General features: G+C 40.9%; 1 protein-coding gene and 1 long non-coding RNA gene across 2 annotated transcripts; both read right to left on the bottom strand.

Annotated features, from left to right (window-relative positions):
- Positions 1-9,515: 9,515 nt before the first annotated feature.
- LOC127631711 (uncharacterized) lies at positions 9,516-10,966 on the bottom strand. The gene is made up of 2 exons (XM_052109964.1): positions 10,955-10,966; positions 9,516-10,845 (listed from the first exon to the last, which is right to left on the bottom strand). The coding sequence occupies exon 2, from the start codon at positions 10,611-10,613 to the stop codon at positions 9,516-9,518; it is 1,098 nt and encodes a 365-aa protein (XP_051965924.1). The 5' UTR covers positions 10,614-10,845; positions 10,955-10,966.
- Positions 10,955-11,760, bottom strand: LOC127631975 (uncharacterized). Its single transcript, XR_007969030.1, has 3 exons — positions 11,708-11,760; positions 11,447-11,508; positions 10,955-11,059 (listed from the first exon to the last, which is right to left on the bottom strand). It is a non-coding gene; the product is annotated as an uncharacterized LOC127631975 (long non-coding RNA).
- Between the last annotated feature and the right edge of the window lie 12,843 nt (positions 11,761-24,603).

Genomic DNA, 24,603 nt, shown 5'->3' with positions numbered 1-24,603 from the left:
TACACTGCTGTCTACAAAACAAATAGCTTATAAATGGACAAGTTTAGTTACTTTTGCATGTTGTTTAGGTAGCAGAATCCTGAATAAGTTCACATTTGTTGTAATTTAGCTCAAATGCTTTGGTAAGTCTCTGCGATGACAGGCTATCCTTAAGTTTTTGAACATGCCAGTACAGCACACATACAAGAATACCCATGGTAATCCAACATGTCAGTGTAAAAACAAGCAATTGGATATTATAAGTTGAATTTTTTGTTGGCTCCTTAGGTGTTAGAACCATAGGCATAGCCTGGATTTCATTTAGCTGTTGACTGAGCTTCGCTAATTTAGGTCCTTCAAACATAATTTGGTCTTGAAGTGATTTATCCACTTTGAGAGTATGCCCTCTGAAGCCATCCATAATTTCAATTTCTACATCATACCTATCAGTGTCAAGATGATATAGGGCTGCTTGTTCAATGTGGAGGATTGCTCCTTGTGTGACTTGGATTAGCATGGTCTCATTGAGGAGCTTTACTGGAGTCGCTGAATCTTTGCGGTCATAAGTGACCATGGCTTCGCTCATAGGTGTGTTGACCAGCCATTTGTTTCCTGCCCTCTCAATTTGTGTGACCTTTACATCATCTCTGTGTGTCATGAGAGCGGTACATTTATCATTTCTAGTTATTTGTTTTATGCCACACAGGAATTCAGTGGTGTCAAGTATGAAAGGTTTACTTGGGCACAACCAGTGAATGTCCTTGACAACTGTACACATTTGTAGGTTGGGTGTTAAATACTTATTAGGATTTTCATCCTGGTATGCAATTAAAGAGGGTGTCTTAATTTTAACGTGTAAATCATTTTGCCAAAAACCTACATTCAATACTGACTTTAACCTGTAAATGTTTTTAGTATTAAAAATTGGGAGATTAAGCAGGAAACCTATTTCTTTGGCTTCTGGATCGATGTGGATGGGTATGGCACTGCCCAGGCTGTAAGCTAAGTGCATTTCATGTGTTTGCATGGTTCCCTGCAGTGCCACATTCAAAATATTCTCCACTAGTTCAACAGGAACCAAATAAGAAGGGATTTTATTCACTGCCAAATTATTGATAGCAGAGCTCACTTCTGTAAGCAACTGTTGCATCAGCATACTGACCGTTTGTACATGGGCGTAGTTATAGCTTATGACATCTGAAATATTGCCTACACTTTGGAGAGTGTGTTTCAAAAGGGGTGCATGTCGGTTTACTGTGACGATTGTGCCATCAGGTGTTCTTTTAAAATTGTTCAGTTGCTGCTGCTCCTCCAGTTGCTGCTGCTGAGCATTCAGTTTGTCTTTTATGTCTGGCATTTCCCTTCGAAGTGCTTCTATGTGCTTTTTTAGTGTGCCCATACTAATGCAATTAACTGCTGAGGTACCAATTGAAAAGATCGAGCCAAGGGCTGATGCTGCTGTCAACAGCGTGCCTAAGAAACGCTTTGGTCGTCTTACTACCCTCAACTGCTCCTGCATAGAGGTGACTTTATGTAACTGCTTCAGTATGTTGATTGTGTCTAACTGAGCATTCTTTATTATGTCATTGCTCCAAGCAGTTGCATACCAGGATGCCTTGCTTGCCTTGGTGATGTATTTTTTGTACACATCATTAGGGTCGAGCCGAACAACGATTCTTTGAGTGTGTACTCTGCTATCAGTTACTAAGATCCCAGGGGCATCCTGAAGTATAATGCCAGTTGGAGGACCTGATTCCATCTCCAGGGTTTGGGCTGCATTGAATGTGCAGATGACTAGAATCAGGCACAGCAGTTTCATTCTGAAATCATATAGAGAGAAATGTCAAGTATAAATTAATCTACATGGTAAGGAGTTCTACTGAGAAGAAATGCTATGAAATGGCCCCAGTACAAACTGCATAAACTACACATTTTTCACAAAATTGAGTTGTGACCAGAATTAGATAATTAGATAAAAAAATGGAATGTGAAAACTGCAGCAACTGTAAAATCCATACTAATTTTTGATCAATATCAGTAGGGTACAACAGGGCTTAAGGTTCCCTGGGGTAAAGGGTAAATACGATTTTTTTTCTCCCAAAACACTGAATAGCATCAAAAACTATCATAGGACTTTCCTAAATTCCCGTTTGTCACTATGAACTGCTTCCTCCTCCATGAGATCATTGCTATGTCTAAAGGTTGATTCTGAGGCAATTCGACCTAATATTTAATTATTTTAAAAGTTGTAAATCTATGTAGTATATAAATATTATATTGTTATATTTTAATATATAGATTTTGTTCAAGGTGATTTTATATATATATATATATATATATGACTAACTGTCCAATGAGTGTCCAATAGTATTTGGGGTAAAAAAGCCCTGCTGTTGCTGGGGTCAAAGGTCCCTATTTAACATACAATTTTTATTTAGGAAAAATTATATTTATTCAAAGTGGCTCACATTGACTGATCCAATCACAATGGAGATTAATTTGTTTAAAGAATATTTGAGATGTAATGAAATGTCAAATGTGATTGAAATGATGCACCCATAGTATTTACTGTGAATAAATATGATCTTTTGTTACTCCAAAAAAAAAAGAAAGCATCTTTAATTATTTGCCTAAGTTGACAAATTATGCCCTATAACTATTGCCCTGTTATCTACACAATATCAATATTATCCCCCTGGGGGACTTTTAAAAGGCCCCCTGCCACCATATATATATATATATATAATATAAGATATTCAAAATAACCTTCTGTTGTTATTTTGACACATATTATGTTGCTCCATCAATATTCAATAAAAATACATCATTATTGATTTCATACTTCATTCTTGTTCAGCAGCCAGAAGAAAAAGTCTTTCACATTTCACATGATTTTTTTGGGTGAACTAATCTTTAATATGGTTATACATAATCAAAGTAACACACATCTCTGGTAGCAATCTGTTTGACAGGAGGATTGGCATAGCTGTCAAAGTGGAGGAAACTTAGTTAAGTATGGGACAATTTACTGCTACCATGTAATTAATCAACAAGAGTGGAGCAGTCATGTATCACCTAAAATGTGTTAATTTAATAATAATTCCCCTTATTATATAGCCATTTAGCAAATAAATAAAATGTACATTTATTATTGATTTGAGTTTCAATTATATTACTATATGATTAGAAAGAGATAAGGAATAATAGAGACAAGAAATTAGCATACCTAAAAAGCTAATTTAATCTTCAACTTTAGAAATGTCAGCAGACTTTCATTCAGTCAGTTCTTTTGGATATGGTCCAAATCATGACCCCAAGATAGAATACATTAAAATAAATAAATGCACTTTTTTTTCTCTTAATTTTAAGTTAAAAACAAGAAAAAATAGCAGTGAAAGAATATTTTATTCTCAAGAATGTTTAGTGAATATAGTCCCAGATTTTCTTCTGGACCCTGTAACCGCAAACTAGTGAGCAGAGTTATTTCAAATCGCAAGTATGTTGTGTAGTTCAGTGCAAATAGTAATTTGCCATTGCTCTCACTTATCTACAGCAAACACAAACATCCAGAAACTTTCACTTAGACTTACTTTCACCTTGTTTATCCACTTGCAGTCTAGCAACTCCCCAGTCATTTTAAAGTAGACCTTTCTCAATAAAGAAATGTCTGAGCAATTTTTGGGTGCCAAAATTGAGTTCTGGAATACTCTGAACTTACCTCCTGTCCAAACTCTGATCCAAGCCAACAGAAAGTGTTTGTGAGCTCTCCAATTCAGCACACTAAGGTGAGTAAAAACACAATAATTATTTAGAAATTTTATTTTATACATAAATATTATGAATTAAGAAAATTGTCAGATATTGATCCTGTCATAGTTCAATGTAAAAATACAAATCTCGTAACGTATCTGTCCAGTGTGACAAAAAGCAAAGAATGTATAATAAGAATATACTACAAGTGCCAAAATTACTGCTGCTATAAAAATGTATAATTATGGCAATTTTTTTTTAAGTATTAAAAAGTGTGTACATGACTGTTACTGACCTTGTAGTCTTGTGTAAAATCTGAAGTCTCAGGGATGCTGTTGTGTTTATTATCAGAGGCAAAATTGAAGAGGTGAAGGAGATGCTATATATTCTGATTCTGGGACAGCCCTCCTCCAAAACAACGTAAAAAAACCAGTGAAAACAGTCAACAAAATCACTGACTCTTTCATGAATATTTTGGCAGTCTTTGAATGTCTCTTTGAGTGAGTAATTCCCCCAAATTGAAATGCATAAAAATTCATCTTTATTGGTGTTAAGTAAATGTGATGAATTCATAATTGTTTACCAGCTCACCTCTAAGAACAAGATGGGAAACCCTTAATAGCCACTCAAATCTTCACAGTGGAATTGTGGTCAAGGTTAAACAGCCTGCAGGTGTAGCTGATCACCAGTAGAGGACAACTTTGAGATGTTAATTAAATTTGTATTAATCAAAATGGCTTTCAACTATCAAACAATTGAACTGGTCCTGCGTATCCTCTTCATTTATACTATTATGTTACAAGCAGTAACCAGAGGTCTTCTCTTTTGCCTTGAATCTTAACAGTAAGTAAAACCTCAAGTTCACAAGATTTTAAACCCATCCAATCAAAAGGTCTATACCAGGGGTGCCCACACTTTTTTGTGTGATCTACTTTTAAATGGCCAACTCAATAAGATATACCAACTAAAAAAAAAACACAGTTTCATTTAAAATAAGAAAATGCTTGTTGGGACTACTGCATGTATCAATACATGGAATTCATCTTCTAATTAATACAAAATATATATAATAATGTTCAACGTTGATATCATTCAGTTTTAAAACTAAACCCAAAACACTTACAGGACATTGCGATACTACTGCCCGGATTAGGCAAAACTGTCTGATTCCATTCGGTTTGGCCTAATCCGGGCAGTAGTATCGCAATTTCGCGCTCTTTTCTCAGAAGTCCTTGGAAGGCGCGTATGCGCAAACCTAGTTGTCATGGCAACTGGATAAACAAAACCTCATCTGGTCAATATTTACTCGTTTAAAAAACTAAAAGAAGGAAAGACATTATATTTATTTTTATAAAAATTTAACGAAAGTACATTGAAATTTTGTGCGATCTACCAGCATTGCCTGTGTGATCGACGTACTGGGCACCCCTGGTCTATACAAATCACTCTTTTTGTTAGTCATTTGTATTATTTCATAGTTGACTGGTCTTTTTAATGTTCACCAATGGCTGGTATTTATTTTTTCTATCTACATTCCTGAATGATCAATATTAAACAATCCTAGAAATAAATTAATCTGAAATAATATGAATAGTTTGTTCTCTTCATTAACACACAGATTGATCTGTATGAACTGCTGAACTTGTGTCTGTGAACTTTAGGACAGGATATCTGGATGATCATACTGTTTGCATTTGTAGGGTGTATGAATTAGCTTTTAGGGTTTGCATACTGAATATGTAAAAAAAATACTCAAATACTCAACAGAGCTGTTATTCATACACAAACATGCTGAGATTCCTGCCACCCATCATGAGTACACACACTGTAAAGGTTATGAGACACATTCGGTAAAAGCAGACATTACACAAGCTGTTTGGGTAATCCAACCTGCCCCGTGTGGAATTCAAACTATGTTAAGTTTTAAAGACGTAATGAAAGGCTTTTGACTACATTGCGATTTTTATGCTTCTACATTTAGCACAAGGTAAATTTCTTCTTTAGCCCTATTTGAACAGCATTAGTTTAGCTATTTTTAGTTGCGGTTAACTTTCTTGTGCCTCAAAATAGAGCAGTGCTTGATTTTAGTTTGCTTTCCATGAGATCAGACTGTTCCTCTAACAGTGACGCATGGATTCATGGGGGTGGTAATTTTTCCAATTCCGGTGTGGCGAAGGTTCATCTTCCAACAGGACAACAACCCTAAGCACACAGCCAAGATAACAAAGGAGTGGCTACGGGACAACTCTGTGAATGCCCTTGAGTGGCCCAGCCAGAGCCCGGACTTGAACCCGAATGAACATCTCTGGAGAGATCTGAAAATGACTGTGCACCGATGATCCCCATCCAACCTGATGGAGCTTCAGAAGTCCTGCAAAGAAGAATGGGACTGCCCAAAAATAGGTGTGCCAAGCTTGTAGCATCATACTCAAAATACTTGAGGCTGTAATTCATGCCAAATGTGCTTCAACAAAGTATTGAGTAAAGGCTGTGAAAACTTATGTACATGTGATTTTTTTTTTTTTATATTTTTTAATTTGCAAAGATTTCAAACAAACTTCTTTCATGTTGTCATTATGGGGTATTGTTTGTAGAATTTTGAGGAAAATAATGAATTTAATCCATTTTTGAATTGATAACATGACAAAATGTGCAAAAAGTGAATACTTTCTGGATGCACTGTACATCAGACTCTAAAATCAGATGATGTTGACTGCATCTGTGATGTGCATATTGTATGCTTCCATGACCAACTCTTGTACACCACTCAGGATCTACTGCTAACAAAAAATCCTTATTCACTCAATTTACTAAGCCCCAAGCATAACAATAGCAACTCCACAGGGCCTCGATGGGGCACCACTTCACCACCCGCACCCTCCAGTAGCCTACAAGAATGAACTTGAAATACAGGCAAATATCATATTTACATTTTCGTTTACTCGATATTGCTACTGTATGTCTCAAGTATATGTCAGAGCAAGGCTTTTGCAGAGGTGGGAATTCTGAACAATGAGTTTTAGATTAATATGTCAGGTTTAGTAATCAACTATAATTTAGAAGTATTTTTAATTTAAAAGAATACAGGTCAAAAATTAATTTTCGCATCACTTACCCTTATGCCATCTCAAACTCATGACTTTATTTTGCAGGGCACAATTAAGATGTTTTCATGGATGTATGATTAAAACTCCAAAAAGCACAAAGGCAGGAAGCATAAACGTAATCCAGACTCCAGTGGTTTAATGCATGTCTTCTGAAGTGATCCAAAAGGTTTTTGGTGAGTAACAGACCAAAATGTAACCCCGTTCACTGAAACTGAGAGTGGGCCTCCTAAGAATCTCAGCTCTGTTGACCCAAGTGAATGGTGGCAAGAACTTGAATTCTCCATAAATCACATAAAGCCAGCATAAATGAACCAGATGATAAATGCATGTCTACTCAAGCGATATAACAGGTGTGAGTGAAAAACAGATCAATATTTAAGTCCTTTTTTACCATAAATCTCCTTTTCAATTCCACATTATTTAGTTTTTTCACAATTCACATTCTTAATGCATATCGCCACCTACTGGATGGGGCTGGTCAAATTTGGAGATTGGTAGTGAAAAGGGACTTTAAAGGTGCACTCAGTAACTTTTTGGCTGTCATCTTGGACTTAGTGACACCTAGTGGTGTGGATGCAGCATCATTCAAAATCAATAGTTTTCAGTTACAGCTGCCAATGTAGAAATTCACTATTCCCAATCAGCCATGATTAATTTAAAACAAGAGTGAAAGTGTCCAATAACAAGATGGTTACTGAGATTAAGCAAGTAGTATTCAGCTGGTCATGTGATTCTAAAATGGGAGCATCCATGAGTGCGTCCCTGCCCCATGTAGAATAAAACAGCTTTATAAGGTTGCTGATATGACAAGAGTCCTCATCTCATGTGAGTGGTCACCACCACTGGTGTAGTGGTCTAAGCACATAACTGGTAATCTGGTAATCAGAAGGATGCTGGATTGAGCCCCACGGCCACCACCATTGTGTCCTTGAGCAAGGCACTTAAATCCAGGTTGCTCCGGGGGGATTGTCCCTGTAATAAGTGCACTGTAAGTCGCTTTGGATAAACGCGTCTGCCAAATGCATAAATGTAAATGTAATTTTACATATGTTTCAAAATGACAATTCACTATTTTATTAGTAAAACCTTTTCTATAGGGAAAAAAATACTGAGTGTACCTTTAAATATTGATGTGTTTTTACGTGGATTAAATCATTGGAGTTTTATGCTGGCTTTGTGGTTTTTGAAGATTCAGAGTTCTGGTCACCATTCACTTGCTTTGTATGGACCTGCAGAGCTGAGATTCTTTTAAAAATCTAAATTTTTGTTCTACGGGAGAAAGTACACATCTGGGATGACTTGAATGTTATTAAATGATGAGGGAATTTTAATTTTTGTTTGAACTATCCATTTAACTGTTTTATAATATGTAACAATAGGCTCTAGCAATGCCTTTATAATTATAAGAAAAATATGCTTAAATTTCGTTGCTTTCAGGTCCTGTCTGTTAGCTTTGAGGCCTATTCTCTGTTCCTTTAAAGCTAACAAAATTCGCTTTTGACAGATAAACACGTAAATGGGTTGACCAGGGCCAAAACTAGGCCAGTTTTGACAATCCTATTGAACAGAAGCAACAAAACTCATGAAACATTAAACAGCTATTAATTATTCATAAAATTATACATATATGTGTTTACTGGTATTCCCTGTTTTTCAAAAGCTCAAAGCCAGATGACTGCATGGCAACCTGAATAATCTGGAGCAAATCTGCTTCTTACCCTCCAAAATGTGGCTCTTTTTGACCCAATCATAAAACTTGGACTAAACCAAAGTGAAAGAGTTTGCTCTGATAATTGTTGTGTCTCTTTAGAAAAACGGTAAAGCAAACAGTTATCTATGATAACAATATTTCAAATGCAAATAATAGTAACAATAACAAAGGATTTTCAGCTTTGCATCCCCTCATTTTTCATTGGACAAAAGGGATGGCCACTGTTATTATTCAGTCCCGCCCTCTCCTCAATGGATCATATACACAAGTTCCTGTTTCAGCATCCTTTTGTTGTTCCTAGAACTTCAGTATCAACCAAGCTATTGGATCCTTTATATTAGTTTCACTGTTAATTATAAGTCTCTAGCTTAATCAAAGTGAAACCTATACTCATTTTTTGCAACATACTACAGTGAACTGCATGTATGCTTTTTTGAAATGCAAAAGATGTTTTAACTTCAGGACTGTACAGCATCATTGCAAAACAGCACTTTTTTACTACATGGATAATACTACAATAATACTGCAGCAGCCATGCTGTATGTTTACTGTGGTTCATTTTTGTAAGGGTAGAAACGTGAAGCGAAAAAATTAAAATGCCTAATAGAATATAGCTTTCAACAAGATACTGGACAAAAGTTTTAATGGTGTACTTTAATATGAATGTTTGGAATCTTACACACACAGCAAAACCTAAATAAATATTTTATTTGCTATCAATCAGATTATTCAATAAATTCAGTATATACTTTCTTGATAAACATCACAAACAGGTTACATGAGAAGTAATTAACAAACTGAATAGGTTCAGAGTCATCAAATGGATAACAACGATCCACACTCCTACAACCCCCACCAATCCCTTTGATTGTAATTAATACATACAGTACAAGTATGTGTAATGAACACATAAATTAATTGTGCAAATGTAAAAAATCAACGATTTAACTGTGAACCTCTTCTGAATTTTAAAACAATCTATCTGTTTTGCTTACAAATATTTTACAAATTTTATGACGGAATCTCACACAAAATGGGATGAGAAGGACCAAGATGATGACAATGACAATAAAGGCGATTAACCCTGGATTTAGGCCTGCATATTGATTGTTGTTCATTTCAATAGTGAAAAATTTTATCCCCAAAATTGCAGATACTTCAGGCAATACCTCTGGAACAAAGCTACAACATCTTTCACCATTTTCAGAATAAATTCTTCCTTGTCCAGCCACAGGAAGGTCTTTGCTCGTTCCATTTTGAAAAGGAATTTTTCCAACGCTGGCACATTCACTGTTTAAGCGACGGAGTGACCGAGATGTACTACTGACAATTTGATCCACTGTGAAAATAACTTTGCATATTTTGTCTAATTCTCCTGTTTTTCTATAATTAGGGAACAATACGGTAAAGAATGTTTGTGTAGAATCAGTGTTTTCACTTGTGATATTATTATGAACTGGGCTTGGGGCTGATCGCAATGCGGGTTCAACATAAGCAAAATAGCACAATCCTGACCAGTTGGCAGGAAAATGATGATCTGCATTTTCCCCACAAATAAACATTGTTTTGTTTGCAGAATGTTGGGTTATGTTACGAATGTGTGGTGAAAAAGCATTAGTGTCATTAGTAGTAACCGTTGCAATAAAATCATTCAAGTGTGACAAATCAAAGTTACAAACACTCTTGCTCAAGTGAAGCGCAGTGCTGTTGCTTTCAAAACACAACAAACCATTTGTTGCATAGGCCAGTGTGGTGGCTTCATTCTTTCCAGAAACTGATTTACAGAGAATCTTTGCATTAGACTGGGGAAATGCAGACTTTGTAATATTCCAAACAGTAAGATAATCTCTCACAGTAAAAGGAAGAGTAACGTAGTTGTATGCGGGAGTACTAACTGAAATAAAACCACAAACCCAACAATCTGCTTGATTGATTGCAGAAGCAAATCCATGGGACATTGACAAGACAACAAAACTTAATGACGGTTTAAAATAACTTTCATGAAGACAATCGGTTGGTGTCAACACACAGAAAAAGCTCATCAATGCAAGTCCAAAACAAAACATTGCCAATAAAATCCAAGGAAATGTATTTCAAAGAGAAAATCAATTTGTCAAATTCCAACTGTACATAAAAAACATTCTTGAGTACTGATGCTGCTGATGTTTCCGGCGTTGTCACAGCTGTGATTTTTGTGGATCCGCTGGTGTTTGTACTTTAACAGCAGTCAGTTATCAACGGTACCTGATAAGGATTCTCCTAATTGGTCTTTTTCCTCTGACTCTCCCAAAGTCTCTGCTGTCTATAGAGAATTAGATTGAACAGTCTGTATGAGATCAACACAAAAATCAATCATATTGACAGTTTATTTTTTCTTCATATCAGTAGCACCAGACAAATATACAACTTGCCAATAAGTGAGGATCATTCAGCAGTTTCAAAATGTACCTTTTGATAGGTCAGGGGATCTTTATTTGTCTTGTTCAAGAGATCTGAACTTGAGAATCAGTGCCTGTGGAAGTGAATTTGCTTTATTAGCTCTCTTGCCTTTTACCTCCTCATTTATCCACTTCACTACTCCACAGTAATTCTAAAAACCTGCCTACTCCACCATTGCTAAAAACATCGGAGTCTTCTATAGCATATAAATCCCAAAACAACACCGCAACATTTTACAGTATCATTCCTCCCTCTTCCTTTCAAAGTGATCTATAACCATTGCACATATTCAGATCAGTCCCTGTGCTGCATATTTGCAACCTGGTGCATTTTTCCAGAAGAAAAGAAAATTGTTTCCTGAATTCCTTGAATGCAGAATTTAGTGTGCCAAAAATGAGTTCTGGAACATGATCGGTCTGACCAAAATACACAGTGAATCTGAGACTGAGAGAGAACTTACCTGTTGGTCAAACTCTGATCCAACCCAATTGCTTGTCTTTCTGGCACCTGCAGTTTAGTGCACTTTTGAGGTGGGTGATTTATTCATTACATACATAGAGAGATATATAAAAGGAGATATTCAGAACAGAACTGTCCGATGTAAAAAAAAATCTAAACAAAATGTCCCACTCTTTCCATCAACATTATATTGCTGCTATTTCCAGCACTGATAGTTATTAATAAATATTAAGTATTAAATATATACATGGATATTACGTACCTTGGATTCTTGTATAAAATCTGAAGGTTCAAAGATGCTGTTGTGATTCTCAGAGGCAAAAGTGGAGAGAGGCAGGTGAAATAGATGCTATTTATTCTCTTTCAGCCCCCTGTACCAGCTCCTCCTCGTCATTAAAAAGACTAATGGAATATACTTGCGTAATCATGCATGCTTTCGTTGATTTTTGGCAGTATCTGAGAGTCTCTTTGTGCCCAACTTCCAAATGCATCTTGGTAATGGTAAGGAAGGGGATTTCAGATGTTTTCCGTTTAGAAAGTTAAATAAGTAAAAAAAAAAACAACACTTTCCCGGACTTTCAGTTTCATCATACCATGTTAGTGGAATGACCTTCCCAACTCAATCCGTGAAGCTGACTCCCTCTCTATCTTCAAAAACAGCTAAAAACTCATCTTTTCCAAGAGCACTTAACCAGTTAAAAAAAAAAATATATATATAAATATATATATACTACTAAAGTCTAGTTAATAGTTGTATACTATTCTGATGATAGTGAAACTTTGTAATACGGCATTTTTCAGTACAAATGTCTCTTTAAGATGATTAAACATATTTTCCTCTTTTGTAAGTCAGCTTTGGATAAAAGCATCTGCCAAATGAATAAAGTTAAATAATTTTCAGCTGTCTTAACAGAATCCTCAGACAGAAACGGGCGGTTCTAGGATTTCGATCTTAGGGGTGCTCAGCCCCCGATGACTCTGTTAGATTTGCACATTTAATGTATTCCACTCTTTAGCATAGATAGTGTTTTGTTTTTGCTTTTTACTGTGTTTACATCATTTATGATAGCCAGCTGATATACATTCACAATATTGTCATAATCTATTTTAAACACTTGTACATTTATTTAAAAAACTGAAACCATTAAAAAAAAAATCATATTTTTTTAACTTATTTTCCATTTATTTAAGACTCTGGTCTGTCTCTCTCTCTCCTCTGTGAACTGGCCATCTTTTTATCTCCCCCAACGCTCACTGTGATCAGAGATGGTAATTAGTCACAATTCATCTCAGGTGAATGTTCTTACTCGCCTCGCAAAGAGACCCAACATATGATGGTCCTTTTGTGGCTTCTTTCACACGAAAGTTATTCACAACTTTACCTAAATCAAGGTCCGGTTCTATTAAGATTCTTGTTCACGCTACAAACAATGCGATCTCAAATCAGTGAATCTGTTAGCTGTGCAAACTCACATTCTTTGGCCTTATTTTTCAGTTCAGTCACACAGGCATCGATTGTTTCAGTTGGTCCCTGTGCTCTAGTGAAGAACATGTGTCTTAGATATATTATATTCTTCCACAGTTCACAATATTGTCTGGACTTTTCTTTCAGTGTCCCTATCTTATCAACTTACTCCTCATCAAATTCCATGGTGAGATATACCTTCATAACATTTTCCGACTTCTCAAATTCCACTAGCAATGAGATATAGCTCAAACTTTTCAGTGCAATCCGCCAATCCTCTGCAATGTTTCCTTCAAAGCTCAATCCATTTGGAGGCTTCAGATGATCCATAGTCTTCTTCAGACACCATGTTATATTTACTTTGTTTAGCTGGATTGATTACACCTTAAGGAAATATAAAGAACACACAACACGCACATGGTCTGGGAACAGAGTTGAGTCAGCAGGTATTTCAGAGGAATATAGCAGAAGAGAGGAAGTGATTGTAAAAATGAGCAAGTTTATTGAATAATCTTAGTTGTGTCTGTCTCAGTGCTCAGCAAGGTCGTAACCATGTCTTGAACATTGGGGTGCACAAACCATTTTTGGGGCCAGGGTCACAGGTGTTGAGGTCACAGATATAATAGTCCTCTTTGGTCCTTTAATATAGTAAAGGCACTGAATGCACTCATTTTCTGAATAAAGGCTTGAAATGCGATAAAGGCACAAAATGTTATAATGTTTGGTTTTAAAAGATGCATGTATTTTTAAAGTTCACACAGTACAAGACAAACACTATGATGGTTGTCCCCCTCAAAGTATAATGTGGTTACAGCCTTGATGCTCAGTCTGATTTCATATGACCAGCACTGTTACGTCCTAGGGCGTATCTTAATTTTATTTCCTTGTTACATCTGTGGATGTAGAAGTTGAATGTATATTGCTTATACATTGTTTGTATGATTTCTGTTGTCTCCCTTGTGTTCTCTGTCAACCCAGCCAGGTTAATTTACATCAGCTGCGAGTAATTAAGATCAAGTGCTGAGCTCCACTGATTGGTGCACAACCAGAAGAAAATTTGAATAAAGCTGAGGTGGAACATCTGCTAGGAGAGACTCTTTCCTCCTGCCCCAGTGTTGATAGCTTTTGTGTTTTAGTGCTGTTGTTAATTGGAAACTACAAGTTGGTCTTTATTTTAAACTAACCCCAATTTAAACATTGTACTATAAGTGCCTTTGTTGGTTGTGTGAACCTTTCTACCCGTTGGTCTACGGAAGCGGTAGAGAGGTGAATGCTATTTTCTTTGCTATTTTTCTCCTGTTTATAGCTAGATGGGGAGTGAGGCAAGATTTGTTGTTGATTTTCTACTTTGTTGTAAGGGTAAGTAGTTTGTGCCTCCCTTTCAGTTAGACTCATTTTTGTTTGTTATTTTGGCCTGGTCCCCTCTTGAAGACTTTATGCTTCCCTTTGTTGTATTTTGAAGAGGAAAATAAACTTGTTAACTGTTTCGTAACCTGTTGTGGTTATTGTTGGCTGGGACAGGAGTGAAGACCTCCAAAAACATTTTTTTTTCTTTTCCCCTTTCTTTAAGTTCCATAACTTGTTAGTTTTCTTCCCGACCCCTAGACGGGGAGGAAATGTAACAAGCACAAGTTCAACAAATGTTATTAAGCAAAGACAAAGGGAAAATTATTCACAACATCGTCCCATGATGTGGAAGACCTCTCTTTATTTAATTGTGAACACAATACAGCACACAGCGTGAGATTAAACAGGAAATGAATATAAAAGTATTATTAAAGATATGAGAATGAAAAGTATATAAAATGATAAATGAGTAAATTTATAAGAAAAGAATTAAAGAAATGAAATGCAACACAGGTGTGTGTTTGCTCTCTTGAAGCTTCATTAACACATTAGCCAAACTAAAGAAGAATTGCTGGAAAACATTTCAACGTGACTGACAGAGCAAGGTAGAACTAAACTTTGGTTTAAGTATTCAAGCACATCTCATCTATTTCTGTTGATCCTGGTTCTCCACAAAGCACACAAGGGTTGTTGACCTTGCAGCGGTAAAGTGGAACTCTATCAGCAATCAGCTTCAGTTTTTCTCTCAGGACCTCTGTTCTGCCCTGGTCCTCTTTCCAGATATTTGAGAAAACAAAGGCTTTCATTCCCTTGTACTTTTTTAAGTTATTAACACCTGGTATAATGCTGTACTTTTTACTGAAACAGATATTAATACAGGGAGAGTTTAAGGTGTAGAAAACAACATATCTGTCTGTTCCCTTATTCATCAAATATTTCAAAGGGGATTCAGTATTATCATCTGGAGGATTCAAAAGCAGAAACTCTGAATGAGCAGTTTTTGGATTCTTCTGAACCCCTGCAGCAATGAGCTCTTTGCCTGTATCTTTGTAGACAGGATATTTATCACCTTTTATAATGTTTTTCACATTTTCTCGTTTGTCATCTTTCAGAAACGTGTCGGTTGAGGGACTGATATTCACCTGAAATTGCTCCTTTGGGACATTGATGGCTGCTGCATACTGGCCTATTTCATAACTTTACAAAAATATGAATTATCACCAATGATTACATGCAAAAATAATGAAACAAACAAACAAACAAACAAACACAAATGCTGTGAAATTATTTATACTGTAGGTGTATGTACAGTTTGCCTGTGTTTAGTTCTTGTACTGATTTTAATGTAGCAGCTCAAATAAATTGCACAAACAGAACATTTATCGAACTAACATCTACAACGATGAAAGATCATTTAAAATGAATATATATATACAAAAGTAAGAAAACCTACTTCTCATGAAGAAAAGTTTTAATGCGGCCAAGAGTGTCAATATTCACAGTCTCGCCCTTCACACTTTCAGTACAAAGAGAAAGCAGAAAGAGAACAAGAATTGCCCTCTGCAACAGTGTGAAAACCTGAAGAGACAAAATGCTAAATCGCCAACAGTCCCAAATACACTAAATAGTTTCAGTTTGAAACACTTTGAAATCACTTTAAGGGACGGTTCACCCAAAAATGACAATTCTCTCGTGATTTACTCACCCTCATGCCATCCCAGATGTGTGATTTTCTTTCTTTTTAGAAGACTATTTCAACTCTGTTGATCCCCACAATGCAAGTGAATGGGTGCCAAAATTGTGAAATTTCAAAATCCACATAAAGGCAACATATAAGTAATCCATATGACTCCACTGGTTAAATCCATGTGTTCAGACATGATATGATGGGTGTGGGTGAGAAACAGATCAATATTTAAGTAATTTTTTATTATTATTATAAATTCTACTCCCTGATCAATTTACAATTTACTTTCACGTTCTCCTTCTTGTTTTTGGTGATTCACATTATTCATGCATATCGCCCCCAAATAAGCAGGGAGGCGATATTGTGTAAATGATGAGAGAATTATCATTTTTGGGTGAACTGTCCCTTTAAATTAATTAGCTCAGATATCTTTTTGTTTGTTTGATTTTGTATACAGCTGAAAATGTCACAAATGACCGAAAGATTCTTGCAGTGTGGAAAAAACATGACATTTATCAAGACTCAAAGGCACATGAAAAACACAATATTTAATATTTTCAGTACAAGAAAAGACAAAGAAAGAAAAAACCCACAAGGCTCCAACAAACTATGTTAGTACCAGCAGCATAAGAAGGGTGTGAGAACATTGGGGGCTTAGACCAGAACCACAACCAAAGAGGAGACTCCTGGACATCTTTTACCAAAATAATTAAATGTGTAATTTATTCCTAAAATGTATTAAATGTAATGACCTTTGCTATGTGTATTAAAAGCTGTGATTGGCAAGATAATGTAAATGAGCAGTCCAACTTTTGTATTTAACTATTATTAAAATGATTATTTAAATCTTCAGATGTACAGGGCTTTAGGAGGCCTTTAGGAGCTAATTACACATACTGTATTGTCCAAGAAAGAGAAAATAATAAAAAAAAAAAAGGTTTAAAAATAAATATTAAAGAAAAAACTTTGGAAAGCCGAAACAAACAAACAAAAAAAATAAAATTTTCATTTAATTTTGTTCACAGTTGTCTGCAGAACAGAAAACTACTCCATAATTGTCCATGTTTTTTTTTCTGAAGCTTGTAGTGTAACTATAGTTTTTTAAAAATGGGTGGCTTGACTATAGTTGAAATACTTTCAAAGCAGCTTCACAGAGACTGCTTCTATAAACAGGTCAGCTGGAGACTAAAGAAAGTTTAAAAAACGAGTAACTAAATGTTGCGTGTTAGTATAAATTACAACGACAATCACTATGAATTGTATTACTGTTGCAATAATCTGCACATAGAAAATAAGAATAGGAAAAATGTTTTTCACATTTCCTCCTTTGTCATCTTTCAGAAACGTGTCGGTTGAGGGACTGAAATTCACCTGACACTGCGCCTGTGGGACATTGATGGCTGCTGCATACTGGCCTATTTCATAACTGGACAAAAATATGAATTATCACCAATGATTACATGCAAAAATAATGAAACAAACAAACACAAATGCTGTGAAATTGTTTATACTGTAGGTGTATGCACAGTTTGCCTGTGTTTAGTTCTTGCACTGATTTTAATCTAGCATTTCAAATAAATTGCACAAACAGAACATTTATCCAACTAACATCTACAACGATGAAAGATCATTTAAATGAATATATATACAAAAGTAAGAAAACCTACTTCTCATGAAGAAATTTTTTAATGCGGCCAAGAGTGTCAATATTCACAGTCTCGCCCTTCACACTTTCAGTACAAAGAGGAAGCAGAAAGAGAACAAGAATTGCCCTCTGCAACAGTGTGAAAACCTGAAGAGACAAAATGCAAAATCACCAACAGTCCCAAATACACTAAATAGTTTCAGTTTGAAACACTTTGAAATCACTTTAAGGGACAGTTCACCCAAAACTGACACCCAAAAAATGAACCTCTAGTTCGTTCATCCATCCATCCATCTTCAACCGCTTATCCGAAGTCGGGTCGCGGGGGCAGCTGCTCCAGCAGAGGGCCCCAAACTTCCCTATCCCGAGCCACATTAACCAGCTCTGACTGGGGGACCCCGAGGCGTTCCCAGGCTAGTGTGGAGATGTAATCTCTCCACCTAATCCTGGGTCTTCCCCGAGGCCTCCTCCCAGCTCCTCGACGCAAAGGAGCAGCGGCTCTTCTCCGAGCTCCTCACGGATGACTGAGCTCCTCACCCTATCTCTAAGGGAGAAGCCCGCCACCCTTCTGAGGAAGCCCATTTCGGCCGCTTGTACTCGTGACCTAGTTCTTTCGGTCATGACCCAGCCTTCATGACCATAGGTGAGGGTAGGAACAAAATTTATCGGTAGATCGAGAGCTTTGCTTTCGGCTCAGCTCTCTTTCGCGTGACAACGGTCGCGATAGAGCGAGTGCAATACCGCCCCGCTGCCCCGATTCTCCGGCCAACCTCCGCTCCATTGTCCCTCACTCGTGAACAAGACCCCGAGGTACTTGAACTCCTTCACTTGGGGCAATACCTCCTTCCCTACCTGGAGTACGCACTCCATCGGTTTCCTGCTGATAACGTATCGGTTACCTAACGGAACCTCGGTTCTCTCTAGATGAGGGAACGAGTATTGCGTAAGCTAGCTTACGCTACGGGAAAGATTAATCTTTTCTGAGATATTGAAGCCAAAAAATTATCCTTAATTTTTGTATCCATCGTCAACGCAGTGCGGCAGCTGCAGACCTTGAGCGGGCTAGCTAGCGAGCTCATAGGTTGCTCTGCGGCAACTGCTGCAGCCTATAGACGAGCTTGGGCTAACTCACGATCCAATGAGAGGCGCCCGCAGCCACTGCAACAAAGCCCGCCAAAATGGGCATGACTAGAGTGCATATAAGCGTAGTTCGTAGGCTGGAACCCTGGTTTTCATTGACTGAAGCTTAAAAGTCGCCGTGGCGCTGAAAGCACGCCGAGCTACGCAATACTCGCTCCTCATCTAGAGAGAACCGAGGTTACGCTAGGGTAACCGACACGTTCTCTTACGAGAGGTTCTCTCAGATATGCGTAAGCTAGCTTACGCTACGGAACCCATTGTCAACGCCGTGCGCGCCAAGCATCCACTGTATGAGCCCCAGGGAATTAAGGGGGACCCGGGGAGCCCTTATGAGTGGGGAAATAATATTTGGCCGGCAAGAATGCGGGTCATTGATTGTGTAATACATAAGCACATAGTGGGAAGGAACGACAGAGCGGCGGTGCCGGTCTGTGTGGAATGTGTCCCATCAGTGCAGCTCACCAGGGGAGCTGTAGCGTATTAAACCGCTAGTAGTTTTGCCTGCAGAGCGGGCACTTCCATATTGTAAAATCTGACAAAGGTGGAGGGGAAGTCCATCCCGCTGCCACACATATGTCGTGGAATGGAAATCCCGCTGGACCATGCCCACGAGGATGCCATGCCTCTAGTGGAGTGAGCCCTAATGCCCAACGGGCATGGCAGGTCTTTTGACGCCGTATGCAGCAGCAATAGCGCCCACTATCCATCTAGATAGTGTCTGTTTCGAGGCGGCGAGACCTTTGGTGCGCCCTCGAACTAAACGAAAAGCTGCTCAGAGCGCCTGAAAGCGGCGGAGCGCGCAGTATACAATCTCAGTGCTCTGACCGGGCAAAGGAGATTGGCGCCGCGTCAGCTATCGGAAGCTGGCAGCCGATAGGGAAATGACCTGTGCTCTGAAAGGAGTACCGATCACCTTGGGAACATAGCCGTGTCTAGGCTTTAAAATGACCTTGGAGTCACTTGGTCCAAACTCAAGACACGCAGCTGACAGACAGCGCGTGAAGGTCTCCCACACGCTTGACTGATGACAGGGCAGTCAGAAAACGGTTTTGAGTGAAAGGTATTTCAAATCCACGGATTGAAGTGGTTCGAAAGGGGGCTTTCATAGTTTCGAGAACTATAGAAAGATCCCAGATAGGAACCGATGGGGGCGCGGGGTTCATCCTTCTAGCTCCCTGAGGAAGCCGGATGACCAGCTCGCTTTTACCCCATGACTGGCCGCGGCAGGGTTCAGCTGAACGCCGCAACGGCCGCCACATACACTTTGAGCGTGGATGGGGATCTGCCCTTATCCAGCAGCTCTTGTAGAAATACGAGCAGCTGACTGACACCCCACATGTCCGCGGGTCCAGGTCTCGGTCGGTGCACCATTTTGAGAACACAGACCATTTTGACGCATAGAGTCTTCTCGTGGAAGGGGCTCTAGCGCGTATGATGGTGTTTATTACTCCTTCTGGCAGAGCGACGGGTAGTCGCTGATCACCCACGCATGCAGCTCCAGCTCTGGGTGGGGATGCCAGATTGTGCCGCGAGCTTGAGAGAGGAAATCTGCTCTCACTGGATGGGCCACGGCGCTGTCAGTGACAGCCGCGTAAGCTCCGGAACCATGTCTGATTCTCCCAACGCGGGCTATGAGGAGCACCGAGTGACGCTGCTTCCTGATCCTCTGCATTACCTGTGGCAATAGCGCAGACGGGAGGGAAGGCGAAAGCGGGCGCCTGGGCCAGTCCTGGGCCAGCACGCCCTCGCTCGAGAAAAATATTGGGCAGTGAGAGTTCTCTTTGGACGCAAAGAGGTCTATCTCTGCTCTGCCGAATAGGTGCCATAACGCCTGGACTGTTTGAGCGTGCAGGACCATTCCCCTGGGGAATATTGTCTCTGGACAGTCTGTCCGGGCCGCCGCTCAGGTGGCCTGGCACGCGCGCCGCCTTCAGCGAGCGCAGGTGGCACTGGGACCAACTCAGTATGCGCTTGGCCAGATGGAAGAGGTTCCTGGATCTGACACCGCCTGACGGTTTAGGTAGGATACCACAGATCTGTTGTCCGAACGACCAGGACGCGGTGACCCTGAATGACCGGGAGAAAGCGACGAGCGCGCACTCGACCGCTATCATTTCCAGACAATTTATGTGAAGGAGCTTTTCCTGAACTGACCATAGGCCGAAAACCGAGAGCTCTCGCAGACCGCGCTCCAACCCGTGTTGGACGCTGCCTGTCGAGATGACTTTTCGGCGAGATACAGCTCCCATTGTCACTCCCCGCTGATACCATTCGCCACTGTCCAGGGCTGCAGAGCTGAAATACAGGTCTGAGTCACCTTGATGGGCTGGCGGCCTGTGGCCCAAGCCCGGCGAGACGCCGTGGTGTTTAGCCAATGCTGAAGCGGGCGATGTGCAGTAAACCCAGCTGAAGTACTGCTGCGGCTGAGGCCATGTAGCCTAGCACTCTCTGAAATTTCTTCAGAGGTGTGAGGCTGTTCATCTGAAATGACGCTGCTAGTCGCTGCACACGGCGCGGCTGTGTAGATAAGCGAGCCGCCATTGCCACTGAGTCTAGTTCTATTCCAAGGAAGGAAATTGCCTGACTGGGCTGTAGTGAGCTCTTGGTCCAATTGACTGCAAGGCCCAAACTGTTCAGATGACTGAGGAGAACTGTCCTGTGAGACAGAAGCTCCGTGATGTGATTGTGCCAAAATCAGCCAATCGTCCAAATAGTTCAGAATTCGCAAACCCTGACTCGCGAGGGGTGCGAGCGCCAGGTCCATGCACTTCGTGAAAGTACGGGTGCTAAGGACAGGCCGAACGGAAGGACGGTGTATTGATAAACCTGGCCGCCAAGGCTAATCTCAAGAATGGCCTGTGACGGGATTTATCTGAATCTGAAAGTATGCATTTTTCAGATCGAGAGAAATAAACCAGTCCCCTGGCGCATATGCGCGAGGAGTTTGCTGGTTGTAAGCATTTTGAACGGTCTTTTGCAAGCGCTTTGTTCAAAAACCCTGAGATCTAATATTGGTCTGAGGTCGCCGCCTTTCTTGGGGACAAGAAAATAACGGCTGTAAAACCCCGACTCGCTCAGGGAGGCGGCACTCTCTATGGCCCTTTGCACAGAAGGTTTGCTATTTCTGAACGAAGCATGCACGCTGCTTCCGTGTTCAAAGTAGTTTCGAGCCGCTCTGAAGCAAGGAGGACGGCGATCGAACTGTAGCAAATAGCCCTGTTTTATTGTGCTTAACACCCATTCGGATATCCCTGAATATCTTCCCACGCTTTGAAGCTGTAATGTTAGAGGGTGAATGGCCAAATCGCTCTGATTGCCGCGACACAGCGCTGAACAGAATGTGTGAGCCGCTTACTGTGCTTATGCTGGACTGCTCGCAGACAGCATGGACAGGTTGTTCTGTGAGTGACTTCCGATTGAGGTGAATGGGGAAAGAGTCACGCCTGTTAAGTGATGCGCAAGCATAGCCACGGGCACGGACTTACATACAGAGAAGTGTTTGCTGGCCGTGTGACAGAGCCGGCAGAGAATGGGCGCACGACGTATTCGTGAGCGCATTTATTGACTCTAACACTCGAGTGGTTCCTAACCGCTTTTGAGTGTGCTCTGATGGGGACACGGAACGTGTAATGCTTGTGTGTAGAGGTGAACACTAGATTGTGGGCACATTTTCTACACATAAGGCATGTTTACTCTTTACAAGATTTCTTTGGGTCGCCGTGAAAACGGCGTTTGAGTGCAGGCAAACGGGTAGTATCACCGGCTTGTTGGCTGCTGAATCCACCACTGCAGTAGCCTGAGAGAAGGGACTGACAGGGGCTAAGCTTTGACGGTGGTCCGGCCGTGGCGGACTGAGCCGCCGCTTTCTCAACAACGCTAGGAGGACTTCGTTGCTCAGGTTTCAGTACAATCTTAGGCCGAGGCCCGCAGGGGGCGGCGGTCTGCGGCGGCTGTCTGAGCCTGATCGAGGGCGGCCGCCCTGTCGACGCTGAGAAGTCTGGCTTGTTGAGCTGGGCGCTGTGAAGAGGCTCGTGCAGGAGGCTGGTCACGTGGGCGCCTGCAGAGGAGCTTAGCGACGAGGCAGAAAGAGATTCATGGCTTGGGCTTCGAGAACGGTCAACAATGCCACTCACCGCTGAACCGAAGAGACCTGACAGAGAGAGCGGCGCAGTAGCGCTCAGCTTCTCCCAAGTCGGCTAGTCAGATCTGAAACAGCTCTGTCTGTAAGACGGCCATGGAATGCAGAGCAGATGCGCTTGGCCGGGCGGCGTATAGGCGCCGCCAACACAGGCGGAAGTAGTTCTGCAGGCCTTAGACGGAGCACCAGCTTAGACCGCCATCTCGCGGAGGGCGGGCAAAGGTGCGGCGTGGAGTCTGTTGGGAGCCTGCTCAGGGGCGGTGACCACTCGAGCCCGAGGCGGTCGACGGCCTGTGTGAGGAGGCGCTGCTAGTTCCCCTTCGACCCGGCGCTGGTCCTGCTGGATTCCTGGGCCGAGGAGGAGGCGTGTGAGCCTGACCACTCGCTGTCCGAAGCCATGATGGAACAGCCCTTATCCTCCGCTTCTGTCCGAGATGGCAGCAGAGCAGCCGCCGGGCGGCAACTGCGCTGGCCCCGGTGGGCGGGAGGGTGAAGGCGATGCTCGAGGGAGGGGCTCCGGCGAGGCAATCGCTTCTACCACTGGTTCCGCAGCCTTTGAGAGCGGCGCTTTTACTGCGCGGCTGAATGGAAGGCGCGCGGCGTGCTGTCCTGAGCGCTCGAAGTCGAGCCCGCAGGGTCGACATCGAAGCTCCTCGCAGAGATCGCGATCCGCCTTCAGCGAGGGCGAGCTCTGCATGCCCCAGTCCCAGGCAGAGAGCGCAGATGACGGGCGGTCTCCGGTGCTGAGAGGGGCGCGCATGAGGCGCAAGTGGAGCGAGGCATCTTTAAAAAGACGCCAGTACTTTTTGTGAAGTTCATAAGAACTAGCTTGCTTTAAAAGGATACGTCGCCGATGGCGTAGCTCGCAGGACGGCTGAAGGTGGCGAAGACGGCCGGCTTCTTCGAGCGCTGTCCACGCTTGCTTGATGCCCCTCGAACGGCGACGCGGCTTCCAGTTCAGAGATGCGAAGAGCTTCGCTGAAGAGATGAAAATCAGGGTTCCAGCCTACTGAACTACGCTTATATGCACTCTAGTCACGCCTATTTTGGCGGGCTTTGTTGCAGTGAGCGCCGGACGCCTCTCATTGGATGCGAGTTCGCCCAAGCTCGTCTATAGGCTGCAGCAGTTGCCGCAGAGCAACCTATGAGCTCGCTAGCTAGCCCGCTCAAGGTCTGCAGCTGCCACACTGCGTTGACAATGGATACAAAAATTAAGGATAATTTTTTGGCTTCAATATCTCAGAAAAGATGAATCTTTCCCATAGCGTAAGCTAGCTTACATAATCATGAGAGAACCTCTCGTAAGAGAACCTCTAGTTCACTCATTCACTATTCAGTTCACAGTGATTATCACATATTTCCCCAAGAAAGATTGAGCAAAAACGAGCATAAACAGGTCCAGAGATGATTTGGGTTACACGACATTACTATGTGTCACGTCCTGAAGTATGAAAAAAAAACAAAAAACCTACTTCAAATCGGTGCGTAATATCTGCACCAATACCATTTCCAAATGCAACTACAAAAAACATGTTCAATAATGACCGTTTTCCCCAGCATCTGCCATTTGTTGGACAATCTGAGAGTCCCCAATCAAATGCCATTGGTTGAGTCATTGGCCCAGTTTCCATCCACTTTTCGCACTATTTGTAATCGACAAAGTGAAAATGCATAAAAAAATAATAATAATTGCCGTCTTCTGCCCGTTTCCATTCAAACTGACTTTAATCGATAAA

Source organism: Xyrauchen texanus, chromosome 38 (genome assembly GCF_025860055.1).
Source record: "Xyrauchen texanus isolate HMW12.3.18 chromosome 38, RBS_HiC_50CHRs, whole genome shotgun sequence".
Classification (NCBI taxonomy): Eukaryota; Metazoa; Chordata; class Actinopteri; order Cypriniformes; family Catostomidae; genus Xyrauchen; species Xyrauchen texanus.
The sequence above is the reverse complement of the archived record's forward strand: the minus strand, read 5'-3'. Positions and strand labels throughout refer to the sequence as shown.

What these genes read in the sequence shown, in the direction of transcription:
- LOC127631711 (XM_052109964.1), bottom strand. Translation starts at nt 10,613, where the DNA reads ATGTTTTGTTTTGGACTTGCATTGATGAGCTTTTTCTGTGTGTTGACA.